The 14,610-nt window shown below is 42.6% G+C and overlaps 1 protein-coding gene across 1 annotated transcript in view; it reads left to right on the top strand.

Moving 5' to 3' along the window:
• Positions 1-14,610, top strand: part of Antxr1 (ANTXR cell adhesion molecule 1) — a 254,868-nt gene that overhangs the window by 156,385 nt on the left and 83,873 nt on the right. The window contains 1 exon segment of the mRNA XM_029553527.1: positions 3,116-3,157. Within this exon segment, the coding sequence (XP_029409387.1) occupies positions 3,116-3,157 (42 nt within the window).

The raw sequence follows: 14,610 nt of genomic DNA, 5'->3' as shown, positions 1-14,610 counted from the left end.
AGAGAAATATATCTTTTTATTTTGTTTTTTTGACTGTGTGTGTGTGTGTGTGTGTGTGTGTGTGTGTGTGTGTGTGTGTGTGTGTATGGATACACATGCATGAGTATGTATATGATTATGGAGACCAAAAGCTGGCCAGCAAGCCCCCAAGGATCCTCCCATCTCTGCCTCCCCAGCGCTGGGATTACATGCACACCCCTCCACACTCAGCTTTCACATGAGTGCTGAGGATTGAACTCAGGCCTCATGCTTGTAAGGCAAGGGCTTTACCAACAGCCATCTCCCCAACCCTGTCATATACTAACTTATATGAAGCTGCAGACATCCCCAAAGGCCATGGCCACTGTCTGGACACCAGGCTCCTGTCTCACTCATGTTATAGAGATGGCCATATGGTCACTTAGCATGTGCAGAGGGCTATTAAAAATCCAGTAAAGGCAAGAAGCAGGCAAGGGGAGGGCGTGCCCTGATCTGTGCACCATTTGTACAGCATTGGCTCTGCACACACGAAGGCTCAGCATGACTCAATTCATGCAAGGTTTGTTTGCTTTACTTAAGAGGTGAGGCTCTGGGAGACCCAGGGGCTTCTTAGATCCTCACAGTTGGGAGAAGGCAGGTCTGGGCTTCACATTTGACAGCTATGCTGGGCTTCCTTGTGTGTGTGGGGGGGACAACCTTGAGCCTCTTCAGGGCTGGGGAACCTGCCTTAGGCATTGTTCATGGCACTGTCTGCATCTGCCTTTCCAAATTACTGCTCCTCCTCCCCCCATCCCTTCCTCCATTCAAGTTCCCTCCCTCCATTCAAGTCATAGCCCCTCACCCCATCTTCTCACCCCTTCCTCCAGCCTCCAGCCATTTCCTGTTTTTTAAATGATTTGCTGTCTCTGGAATGGTGGGAAGTCAGCATCAGGCAGCAACTGGTCTCTCTGGAGGTTCCCCTGAGGGAGTCTCAGACAGGGTTGAGTGGGTGAGCAAAGTCATGGCTTCCCACGGCAACAGGAAGTGGAGGCAGATGAAACAGTAGTTCTAAACCCCCGGAGGCCTGTATCTTTGCTGCTTCATTTAATGGAATATTGTCCTCAGATGCTTGGAGCCTCAGTCCACGGGCTGCTGTTGGTAGCCTGTCTAGTTAATAGAGATAACATTACACACAATACTAAGATGAGATAGACGTGTGAGTCAGAGCCCTAGCAAGCTCTCAGAATTATCAAATCAAAGGAGAACTGTCCTTAGATGGAAGGCAAAGGAGTAGCTTGGAACTCCTGGGTAGGGAGGATTGAAAGATGACCGAACACCCATCTTCAAAGTAGACAGCCCTGGTCCTGAGACCAGGGTTTCAGGACAAACTTTGTATGGACCAGAAGCCGCCCTAAAGAGAAGTGCTCCATGTAGGATCCCAAAATTCTAATAGCAGGCTTGGGTAAAGGTAGCACCTGAGGAATGTACAGTAGTTCCTGGGCAATGACATGGAAGAGGCTTTATGTCCCATTAGCTGCCAGGGCTTTCCTTTTATGTGGAGTTACAGGACCATCCATCCTGTCAAAAAGGGACTCCCAGTAACTGACCAGCCACCATGCCTGTGTGTCTTTTCTTTGCCCAACCAATGGATGAGGCAGTTGCAGAGAAGCTTTATAAAATACTTACTGAAGTATTTCCACCCCTGAATTGTCAGTGTCTGCAAGAGATCCCTGGATGATCCTCCTCTGTTGCCTTCTCTCACGATTCAGCTTGACCCTCACATCCTCCCTCAAGGACCCACCGGGTGCCACATGAGTGTGGTTCATTCCTGGTTGCTCTGTGCAGCAACCACTATCCTGATAAGTAAAGAGGATGATGGATGAATCTGGTTGATCGGGAGAAAGAACCAGGACACAGATAAAACTCCAGCGGAATAGTGTTTTAGCAAAGGAACACCTGGGACAGATTCCCTGATTCCCTTCCAGGCAGGGAAAATGTCTGCCCAGGTCATGAGCTGTGGTCTTTTATAGGGGGAGGCTTCTGAGGGGTGCAGAAGGCGGAAGATAATATTTTTTTTAAGTTAGGCCAGAATTGGGGGGGGGGGGCACCAGACTGTTAAAACCTGCTCCCTTCCGTCTGTTATGTCCTCTTAAGATAAGGGAAAAATTGCTGTGCTGAAGCGGCTCCTGAGGTCTCTGGTTAAAAGGTGGAATCTGTTTATCTTGTCTTTGGCGAGCAAAGGAAAAGCAAGCCGCCTTTTATAAGAGTCTGCTTCTCTTGACTTCAAAGACCAGGGTGCTTATTAACTCAGTTCCCTTTTCTCAGGGGCTTCCAAGGCCCCTGAGGCTCTGTTGGTGAAGGGGCAGGGCTATCTGAACCTTAACACCACCCATCATTAATGGTAGGATGGGAGGGAGGGATGGTTTCATGCATGAGTGACTGGTGAGACAAAAGTTCATGCATGGCGCACTCAGGAGGCAGAGGCAGGCAGATCTTTGTGAGTTCAAGGCCAGCCTGGTCTACACAGTTTCATACAGAAAAAAGAAAAAAAATTTTTTTGGTCTTTTTGAGACAGGGTCTCTCTGTAGCCCCAGCTGTCCTGGGACTTACTATGTAGACCAGGCTGGCCTTGAACTCACAGAGATCCTCCTGCCTCTGCCTCCCAAGTGCTGGGATTAAAGGTGTGCACCACCATGCCCGGCCATGGAGATCTTTTTTAAAGGTTGAAACTTCATTTAATTTTATGTCTTAAAGTGTTTATACTGAGTACAATATTGTATAACTGTATTAATTCAACTGTAAACCTAAAAATTTACAGCCAATTTTGAAACAGGTGCATCTTAGCTCTGGAAATTCTTATATTGAATATGTCAATGCTGTTGTCATGAAATGCTTCTAATTATGTGGTTATTAAATAAATAATTTTAAAGAAAGTTCACGCTGTGGAACTTGTTTCTCTACACAGAACTACAATATGGAGGATAGAGCCTGATATCAGCCTGGGTCCTGCTTTAACAAACTGAGCTACTCTGTACAGATAGGTCATGACACAGACAAGTCTGCTTTCTTGAGGCTATTCCTATAGTGATTATAGCAGACCTTTTAGAAAGCAGGAAACTAGAGATTTCCACTGACCTGTTCCTTTCTTCCTTTGCAGATTATCAAGGAGGTCCCCCCACCCCCTGTTGAGGAGAGTGAGGTAAGTGGCCAGAACAGGGTGGGCAGGTGGCAGAGTGGTAGGGGGAGCTGGTGGAGCAGCCTGGTCCCTTGGCCACCCACTGAGCAGGGGCTGGGCTCCTCCCTGTATAAAGCTACAAGAAGGGGAGCACCTGGGCCTTTTCTAAGCAGGGATGAACAAGAACTAGCTAAACTGGCAGCCAAAGACACCCTGTTTTCTTCCTAAAAAGACAGCAATTTTTATTTTTTTATTTTTAAAAAACATGTATTGTATGGGGGGGCATGGAGTGGCACACATGTGTAGTTCAGAGGACCTCTTCTTTCTACCTTGTGGATTCTGGAGATCAAACTCAGGTCCTCAGGCTTAGCAGCAGCAAGTGCCTTTACCTACTGAACCATCTCTTCCCACCCCAAAGATAGCAATTTTTAAAAATAGGATCACTTTATTCTAATTAACCTGGAAATAAGAACATCACAGCTGGTTTAAGGAAGCCACTCAGACACTTGCCCAGTCCCCAACTCTACATACCTCGGTGAACATCTGCACACTTAGAATGGCCATTCTGAAACTGTGGAGCTTCACTTAGGGTTTACACTTCCAGTATCAATTACATATGTTAAGCCACATACCAGACTATATTTCAGTTTTCAATTTACAATGCCTATTTTAGGTATTCAGTAAACTGGAGAAAGGTGTGTTAAAGTTACTTTTCTGTTACTGTGACCAAGTATTCAGTTACGTGAGCCTATGGGAGACATTCTGCATTCAAACCACCACATTCCACTCCCTGGCACACATAGGCTCATGGCCATATCATAATGAAAAATATATTAGAAGTCCCAATAGTTTTTAACAGTCTCAACACTATTCAAAAATCCAAAGGCATTTCTCAAGGCATTCTCTTAACTGTAAAGCCCTGTAAAGTAAATAAGCAAATTAAGCCAAGCATGGCAGTACATACCTTAGTCCCAACACTCAGAAGGCAGAGGCAGGCAGATCTCTGTGAGATTGAGACCTGATAGATAAAGTAGCCTATGGATGAATCCGGTTGATCAGGAGAAAGCACCAGGACACAGATAATACTCCACTGGAATAGAGTTTATTAGCAAAGGAACACATGGGACAAATTCCCTTCCAGGCAGGGAAAATGTCTGCCTGGGTCTTGAGCTGGGGTCTTTTTTAGGGGGAGGCTTCTGCTTCCTGCAGAATGCAGGAAGATGTATTTTTTTTTTAAGTTGGGCAGGGGAAAGCGGGAGAGCGGGACTGTTAAAACCTATCCTTTTTAGAGATCAAAAGGGAAGCCTGCTGTGTTGGCCAAACAGTGGAGAAAAGTCTGCTTCTCTTGACTTCAAAGACCAAGGTGCTTGTCAACTCAGTTCCCTTTTCTCAGGAGCTTGAGAAGTCTGTGAGACCCTATTGGTGAGGGGGCTGGGCTATCTGAACCTTAACATTCCAGCCTTTTGTGTTATAAGATAGGGGGCACCTGCTGAACAGGGTTGACGTGGGGTGGGGCTGGATTAGTGGTCGATCAGAGAGCGGAGGTTCCCTCCTTATACATCTCAACAGGGTCCTTGATGGTTGGCAGACGCTTGTATACATGTGGAGGGAAGGAAAGTAACAACTGATTAAAATTAATACGAGAGTAAGAGTTAGTTTTTGGATTTTGGTCCTGAAACTATCTGAAGAGGCAAGGAATAATGGTTAGCACCAAGGCAGTAGATCATTTTTCTTTTCTGCCAGGGCTGAACTTGAGAGTGATGGACTCAGGATTTGTTTTCAGGCATTTTGATAGCTGTTGGAGTGGCTAGAATCATTATCAGTTACCTCTCAAAGGCTTCTAGATAGGGAAAGAAAACAAATTTAGCCATCATTTAATTTGTTAGGCTAGAACTATAGTGGGTTGCCTCCCTTAGCTGTAGGTGGGCACTACAGTATTACAGACCAAGATTTGAAGTCTTACATCTGAGTAGCATTGTCTTATTAGGAACAAAATCATCAATGACAGATAATTATCTACATAACATAAGAACTTACCTCTAATGTCTGGGTTGTGTAATCCCTTGAACCCTTAAAATATACTGATGACTTTAATTTTTGGTTATACTTTCCTTCTGAGTGTTTAAGACCATACTGTTGGCCCAAATAAACCAATTTACTTTTACTCTTAAGGTCGGGTCGTATGAGGATTTGGATCTCAGGGGTCACATGGGCTTGGGGGGAGCCCCTGGCTCCTCAGGCTTTTCTTTTAGCAGTTCCATCTATGTGAAGATAAGTCAAAAGGTCCTGCTTGACCGGGACTTCGCTTGGAAGCATGGAGGAAATGTTTCCTCTGTGTTGACCCTCCTCTTTGCAGACTGGACACTGGTTTAAGTCCATCTTCTGAGGTCTCCATGGCCTCCCTAAACAAGGGGACAGGTAACTCACCAAAGTTATAAGACATTTTGAGAGATGCTCCATAGCTCCTGGAACTTGTTTGACCTTGGAGGGCAAAGAACAAAAATTTGTCCCTTTAAGTCCCTCTGACCAGATTAATATAGGCCTTAGAGTCTGGCTATTAAACATCCAACAAGGTTAGTTACACCAGTCTGGTACTTTTAATTACCATGTACTATGTAGGTAGAGCTTGGGCAACATCCTTAAATAAACCTTGACTAGACATCCTTAGACTAGTTGACTAAGTTACAACTCTAGAAATTTCAAGATTGTCTACACATTATCCTTGTCTCATCCTTGTTATATTGTAACAACCCTATACAGACCTTCATCACATGCTCAGCCCTCTCATTTCTCTGTCAATTCTGGAAATATCCAGGAATCATAATTTTCATACACAAATCCTTCTGAAAAATGTTTCCATTCTCATATCCTTCCAACATCCTCCAATTTTTCATTTTCTTTTTTTAATAACCATGAGACACAATAACATTACCAAACAAATTTTTTATCTGTTGTGAGAATTCTTTTCCTGGGAATACTAAGCATGTTTTTCCCCTTTCAGGTTGTAGTATCAAACCAATGTTTGATTACATTAAAGTTTTTCTGGGGAACCATTGAATTTAGTGAGCTTACTTACAGAGATGACTGAGGGGTTGCTGAGGTATATTAGTCACCTGAGAGTATTTACATTGGAAAGCCTTAACCCAGCATGGATCAAGCCTTCTCTTCCTAGCCTTTTCCAGATAATATACTTTAGTCCTCCCTAAACCCACGAGACCATGTGATTAGGGCCAAATTACATACAGATGGCTGGGAAGAGCAGCTGGATACTCAGATGAAGGTCCAATGACCCTGTTTACCCCTCCTCCTTTAATTAGATACTTAAGTCAACAAATCCAATTGTAATGATTTTTTGTTAGTGGACACAGTTGAAGTCATGAAGATGGTAGTTGTTTGACTCAGAAGAAAGTGTGTAGCATCATCTTATTAAAAGAACATGGAATCTAAATTAATATACATAAGATAATGTAATAAGTTAATATTACCCATATACATATTGTGTTTTATAAGTTTGTAGGTAAATCTTTTACCTTATGTAGTTTTAGAGAGTGGTCTACCAAAACCTTGCTTTAGGCGGAAAAAAGCAATTGGTACATAGTTAAACATTATCGAATTGATGTTTACAACCTCCAGCATAATCAATTAAGGAAAACTGTGGTATAACCCTGTTCATACTTCATAACTGTTGGAGTGGGAGAGATGGGAGGGGTGTCCTGTCCATGAAGGGATGCAGGGGCAGGGGTATTGGATGCAGGGTCTGGAATCAAAGTAGTTAGATACAGGAGGGATAAATGAGTTATCTGAGCTAGAAGCCAGAATAGGGGAGACTAGGGAATATTTGGCGAGGAGATGTTTAAGGTTTTGGATTTCCTCAAGTAGAGGAGAGTTAGTGGAAGGATAACAGGTGATAGACTTAGAGCGGTGCTGGAGGGGGAAAGATTGTGGCATGGAGAGGGAGTTCAAGTTGGAGAAAGGAGGAGAGTTGGGCTGGGCCCTGGAATGGAAGGCAAGGGAGAGTATAGCAAGGGGAGAGCATGGGGAGGACTTGGCTGTGCCTCAGGCTGAGGAGCAGGAGGAGGTTGGGGATGGGTCCTAATTGGAGGCAGTTCATTGGCTATGGTAGGATCAAAAGCTGAGGTGGAGGGGTAGGGAGGAGGTGGGGGCAGAGGCCCCTGGAGGGTTGGGATCCAATGAAGCTGCCTTAGCCAGAAGAACCTGATGGGAAGAACATGGGACCCAGAGGGAGGGATTACCACAGAGATCAAAGGAAGCTTGGATGTATGGTAATTCAACTGTTTGCCTTTACAATGGTAGAAATTTTCTAAATCTCTCAAAATATTGAAGTTTAAGGTTTCAGTGTCTGCCCAAACAGAGTTATTATCTAACTTGTACTGAGGCCAGGCAGTGGTGCACAGGAACTTCGGGCATTTTGGCCTGATTGTATCCAAAAGTCCTAGTTGTTTTAAAGAATTAACAAGACAAGCAAGAGGTGTGTGACCCTGAGACTTTGAGTGGGTGGTTCCCATAGTGACAGATTAAGTACAGAGCAAAGAGGAGATAGAGAAAGAACCGAGCAAGCAGGTAGGAGGTAGAGACAGAACCGAGCAGATGGAAGACAAAGAAAATCCTCTCTCCATAGGGAGTGGAGGCAGAATCATGACTCTGGAGAGGAAAGTGCAGTGGATGAGGAAGGGAGAGATGGGGAGGGAGTAGGAGGAAAAGGGGTTTGGCATCGGTCACTCAAAATGAAAGCAAGAAGAATGAGGCACCAAAAGAAAGTATCCTTTTCTTGTTGCACAGGTTTGAGTTATTTTCGAGTTATTTCCAAGTCCCAGAAGGCAGCATCCCACAATTAGATCATCAGGGAGAGGAAAGGCAAGATCCTGTCCTGGACAGGAAGTAGTGTGTGTTCCTATCTCTGGAAATAGCATCCTATAGCCAGAGAAAGGAAAGGGTTTTCCAACACACATGTGATTTGGAGGCAAGTGAGAGGAGCGGAAAACCCTGCAATGAGAGTGTGGCGTGACCAGCCAGTAGATGGAGACAAAGTACAAGGAATGGGATGGGAGAAAAGCGGAAAAAACGCAGTGAACCAGAAGGGAGGGAAACTTGTGGAACAACTTGATCCTGAGGTTTAGTAGAGGCTGAGGGAAGATGAGCCCCAGAAGGGGGTGGTTTAGTAGTTTGATAGAGCCCCAGAAGGGCTGTGGTGAGAGAGGAAGGGAGAGAGAGAGAGAGAGAGAGAGAGAGAGAGGGAGGGAGGGAGGGAGGGAGGGAGGTTTGTATGAGATTTTAGTCAAAAAAATAATATGATACCAAGTAAATTAATTTTAAGAAGCATAAATTTATGTTGACTGTGTATACATATTCAGTTATATAGTCTTTGTTGAGAATGTGGTTGGTCATTTTTAAACTAAAATACCTTTGAAGTAGACAAACAAAATGAATACATCTTAAAAACAGAGGATTTTACCAAACCAGCTTAGATGTCATTTTGTACAGGCAATTAGTGGTCTAAAGAAAGAGATAAGTTTCCATATAGATTTGAGGTAGCATCTTTTTCCTTTTTAAGAGCTAAATAACTGAAGGAAGTTAATAAAACCTTGTCAATCTAAGAACATAAATCAGAGGAGATAGGAAGGACAAAAGGAAACATTAACAGATTAGGTTAAGAATAAATAAAATGTAAATAGTACTGAAAATAATTCCATTAGCTAGTTTTATTATAGTCAGTAATACCCTCTGTTGAAATTAATTTACACCTTAGTGGTTCTCAACTGCATAGTGCCTTTACTCTTAGGCAGTTTTGTTGTTCTACTCCTTGTCACAGGGTCAGGGGGAGCCAGCTGGAACCTGGAAAAGTCTTGGGAAACACATCTTGATATAATAGGCTTGAGTCTGAAGTCGGAGGGCCAATTCCATCTCCAGAGTCAGTGTCTCAGTGAACTCAAACAGCACATTGACAATTTACCAATATAATTAATATTACCCTGACATTATAACTAGAAAGCACTCAGGGAATGATGGGGCAGGAACATAAGCAAGCATAGAGCATCTGAGTATCAGAGAGGGAAATAACTCTATTCCAGAGAAAAACAGGCTTAGAATCACAATGTAGAAAGGGGAGGAGTTAAGACCAGTAGAGATGGCATCTCAAGCCTCTCACTCAAGTAGACTATTTCTTTTTACCTCTCATTGTTGTAACTATGTGTTGGTAGTAGCTTGTCTCTTGTAAGGTTTGGGCCATGGAGTACAGCAAATTTCCATGTGCTTCACAGGTCTAGTCGTCACAAAGTGTCAGCTGTCTTTGCACCTTGAAGGCAAATGGCTAGAAAAACTTTAAGTTCCCTTTAGAAACTAATAAATATACTATGTAAAACAGTAGGAATTTAAAAGTCATTTTTAGAAATTAGTAAATACCATATAAAAGTTGTTAAAATCAAAATAATTCCTTTAAAATTACCAGATAAAGATGCCATTCAAACAATGTCAAAACCTAAAAATAATTCCTTTTAAAATATCCGTAAATACGTCAAACAATGTAAAAACTTAAAACAATCATCTTTAAAAAACAGTAAATATACCATAGAAGAAGTTAAAATGCAAAATAATCCCCTTTAGAAACAGGCCTTAAGTGATGTTAAAAAATTTAAACTCCCATTATGTAGGTCTGGCATTATTCCCTTAGTCTGAACTAGAAATGCATTGTTTATTTTATGAGATCATCAAGAAATGAAAACAAAAATAAATTACAAGAGAATCCTAGGCACCCTGGTACCAGTAGATTAGGCTTGATATTAAAGAAGAAAGTACCCTCAGATATATATGTATATGTGACCCAAATAGAAAAGCAAATTAAAGAAATCCATGTTTCTCACCAACCATTGTAGCTGTGAATAGGAAACCAAGTTCTCAGGAGCTCTTAATTTCTAGACACAAGCTGTGCTGGAAAGGAAACTCATGAGGGCAGCAGAAGGAACAGGGCATATAAATCAGTGATCGTTGGTCTGAAAGCATATGACACACCTGAGCAGTGTCTGTGACCTTTGATGTATAGTGAAATTTAAAATGGTTAGGTCTCGTTAGAAAAGTAGGCACCTGAGCACCAGTAGCTTGATGCCCAAGAGGGCCTAAGATCAAAATTTCAAGACCCTTTGCCTGAGAAAAAGTTTAGGAGAAAAAAAGCCTTTTAAAACGTTTTTTGTTTGTCAATGGGGCAAGCCACCTGAAATTCTTTAAATGTTCCAGCAAAGTTGACCAGCCAGTTTAGGCTAGTTGGGTCAAAATGGGGAGAAGGGGTCCCCTAAAGGGGAACATTTATAATAGAATTTAAGAATAGTCCCAGGTGGAAACTTTTATCATTTTATTAGAATATTAAAGAAAAAATTCCCAGGGCAGGCAAGCTGGTAATCTCAGCAGGAGCTGCCTGGAAGGGGTGAATAGCGGGAAGGGAAAAAAAAGCCTTGGGGTCATGCAGGTTTAAAGCATGCATGGGAGGTCAGACACATGGTGGGCTTGCAGGCACTTGGCGAGGAGTAGAAAGCTTTTGTATGGGAGGGGGAGAGAGAGGAGAAGGATACAGAGCATTTGTATGTGTTGGATTGAACGGTATCAGAAATCATCCTGAGTAAAGTGAGGAAGAAAGGCAGTGGAAGAGGAAAAAGACAAGAACAAAGGATGGAAAACAGTAGGCCTTCCAGGCCCATGGCAAAGGAGGGGGTGAGATGCTGGTAGTTAGAAGGGGGAGGGGGAACCAAGGTAGAGAACAGATGAAGCAGCTCCACCCAGTGCTGGAAATCAATGGGAAAGGAGATCAAAAGACGAAGGCAAGGCAGAGTGTTCCCCAGTGAGGAGAGCCAGAAAGATGAAAACAAAGCAGAGAGCTGGGGAGAGGAGGAGAGAGAAAAGAAGGGTGGGAGTGAACCTGAAAGCCAAATTAGTGGCATTGGAGAAGTCCATGAGGGTCCCTTGAAGTAAGAACAGGGTTTTGGCACCATCTGATAGATAAAGTAGCAGTTGATCAGGAGAAAATCCAGTTGATCAGGAGAAAGCACCAGGACACAGATGAAACTCCATTGGAATAGAGTTTATTAGCAAAGAAACACATGGGACAGAGTCCCTTCCTGGCAGGGCAATCTGAACCTTAACAAGACCAACCTAGTTTACACAGCAAGTTCCAGGCCAGCTGAGACTACAGGGAGTCCCTGTCTCAAAAAAAGAAAAAAAAAAAAACATACAATGGCACAGAATATAGATTACCATTCCAAAATGGAGGAATGGGGACACAGTGTTGAAATATGCAACCAGACCAAGACCAAAACCCAGCAGGATGAACACCAAACCCTGTAGCTCCATGTCCTCTGATGTCCACTGTCTGGGACTTTAGTTTCAAAGGACTTAGATGGTTCTGCCCCTTCATCTTTGCTGCCTCCAATCTCAATCTCGCTCTCGCTCTTGCTCTCTCGCTGTCTCTCTCGCTGGTTTCACTCCCTATGTGCATTTCTCATTGGCAGATGTGTCAGGGCTCTGGCATCGCCACATCTCAAGGTCTCCATTGCAACCCAGGCTTCACTTTCACAGATTCGTGCAGTGGCCTCTCAGGGCTTCCACACAGGGACTCCCTTGCCATATGTTGCCTGGCGTTACAGTTCTCTGAAACCTCAGAGGAAGAATCCATGACCTCCTCACTCTTGCATCTTTCGTGCCTCCCAAACCAATCCCACATGGAGGACACTGCCAAGTTCCACTGTCAGTTGAGGATGGACCTTGGCTCCCTTGAATCACATTTGCAGCATCTTTTGTATGTTGATTTTTTTCTAGGCACAGAAAACTCTGTCAGCCTTTTCCTTTCACAATTTCTAAGCTCAACTGGGTGGGATCTTGCCCTGAGGGCACCCTTCCCATTGTTCCAGTGTAGAGCAGGAGGGTTCTTTTTAATGACACTAATCGTAACAGTTACAGCCTTTCTTTTAGCACATCCCTTGGTTGCAACATTAAGCTTCCTAATGCTCTTTTTCCTCTCTAAACTGTACATTCTATATTTCTTTCTGCCTCTCTTGCTCTCTCTCATTTTAGACCTATATAAGAAACATCAATAATAATAAGTCAATTACTTTGTCTTGAAATTTCCTCTGACAAAGAAATTTGTCCATTTCTTTTTAATGTAGCGTCAGGCAGGTTCTTAGGACTTGGGCAGAAAGCAATCAAAATCTTTGCCAAAATATCATACAAATGTCCTCTAACCCAGTTTCTATTAAATTTCTTGCTTTCTTCCAAAGCCTCTAGAGCCAACCTCAACAGTCCACATTAGTCTCAAACTTCAATCGATTTTCTAACCCAAACTTCCAATGTCTTCCTCATGCCTCCAAAAAGACAACATAGTCACACTCTTCACAGCAACAGCCCACTCTCTGGTACCATCCTCTATTAATAACTTTTTTTGTTGCTGTGATAAAAACATCATGGCCAAAAGCAACTTATCGAAGAAAGAGTTTATTTTGGCTTGCACTCCAGAGGGAGGGTTCATCATGGCAGGGAGGCATGACAGCAGGCAATAGGCATAGGGGTAGGGGCAGGAAGCTGAGAGCTCACATCAGCATCCACAAAACACAATGTAGAGCTCAATTACATTTTTATTCACTTATCCACCGCAAAAAAAAGAAAAAAATCTATGACTAGTTGAAACTAAAAAAAAGTTAGCTTTGTGTCCTCTTTCATGACTCATGTCCTTTTGCCTGCAAGATAAATTTTTAAATGCATACATAATTGTCCTTTGTTGTTGTTTGTTTTCAGGATTCTCGCTTTTTTTGAGTGAGAAAGTTTGGGAAACTTTGGGGGGATGGGTTTTGGTTGTTTGCTTTTTGCTTTGCCAAGAACCAGGACCTCACATATGATGTACAATCTCTCTGTGCTGAACTACATCCCCAGCCCTTTTTGTGTGTGTGACCATGTAGCATAAGCTATCTATGAACTCATGGTCCTCCTATCTCAACCTCCTGAGTACTAGGATTACAAACATTTACCACCACACTCAGTATAAATATTTTATCAGTACAATTATTCAGCTCTATAAGGCTCTGATTTTTCCTTAAAACAGCTTAGGGTTCTCTTCACAATAAAGACTTAAACTCTGTGCATATGGGTTGCAGCAAACTTGCCACACTCTCCAGATAATCAGTGATTCTAGGACTGATGCCAAAGTATCCCATTTTCATTTAACTTAAAGCAATATTATGGGGCTAAAGAGATGGCTGACTGCTCTTGCAGAGGACCTGGGTTTGATTCTTAGTACCCACATGGCAGCTAACAATCATCTCTAACTCCAGTTCTAGATGATCCAACACCCGCTTCTGACGTCCTCAGGCACTGCATGACAGGGGTACACTTACATACATGCAAGCAATACACTCATACACATAAAATAAAAATAATAAATAAAATATTTTTTAGTTAGAAGAAGCATTTCATTACAACAGCATTGACATATTCAATAATAATTTCCAGAGCTAAGATGCATCTCTTTCAAAATTGGCTATAAATTTTTAGGTTTACAGTTGAATTAATACAGTCTTACAATATTGTACTCCGTATAAACCCTATAGGACATAAACTTAAATGAGGTTTTAAACTTTAAAAAAAGATCTCCATTTCATTATTAAAATACACAGTTTCATACTGAAAAATTCATTTTTAATACAATTGACACTAAGATGCACATACATTTCTAATCTCTATATAACTGATTATTACTAGTCACAGTCGGTTACTTTCTGAGCTCCTTGGCATTTGAGCATGGCTATGAAGTCATCAGGTAGATTCCAATGGTAATGTTTTGCACATCTTCTAATTATTAAGGAGCAAATTTTTATGCTTTGAAGAACTATTTTTTTTTACTTATACACCCACTTCCCAGGTAGTGCCCTCCCATAGCCTCCCTTCCCCCGCTAGAGCCCTTACACTCTGATATCCCTGCTACTGTCTGCTGTGTTGTCGGCACCCCCAGCCATTGCCCACTACTTGCCCTTCTGGTGAATCTAGTCAGCCTATCTAGAAGTCTTTGTTTTAGGAGGGTCAGCTGTTCCTCATCTAGCAGTAATGAGTTGCCAATAGTCCTTTGGATAAGATTGGGGTCTGCTGTTCAATTTCCCAGTTCTATGCTGGGTTACTATCTGGGAATCCCTTTGGCCACCCTGGCCAACAACTCAAAAGAAGGTACCACCTGTCTGGCATTGTTGCTTGTTATGTAGCCTTTAGCTATATATATGGACTCTTATGAAATTATATTGGCCCCTTTAATCTTTGGTTATACTTTTCTTTTGGGTGTTTAAGGCCATACAGTTGGTCCAGATAAACCGATTTATTTTTACTCTTAAGGTCATTTGAGGATCTGTTCCTCAGGGGTCCAATGAGCTTGGGAGGAGCACCTGGCTCCTTTTTTTTTTTTACCAGTCCCGCCTATGTGAAGATAAGTCAAAGGT

Source organism: Nannospalax galili, unplaced genomic scaffold, assembly GCF_000622305.1.
Source record: "Nannospalax galili isolate Female #2095 unplaced genomic scaffold, S.galili_v1.0 scaffold204, whole genome shotgun sequence".
Classification (NCBI taxonomy): Eukaryota; Metazoa; Chordata; class Mammalia; order Rodentia; family Spalacidae; genus Nannospalax; species Nannospalax galili.
This window is presented reverse-complemented; position numbering and strand designations above follow the sequence as displayed.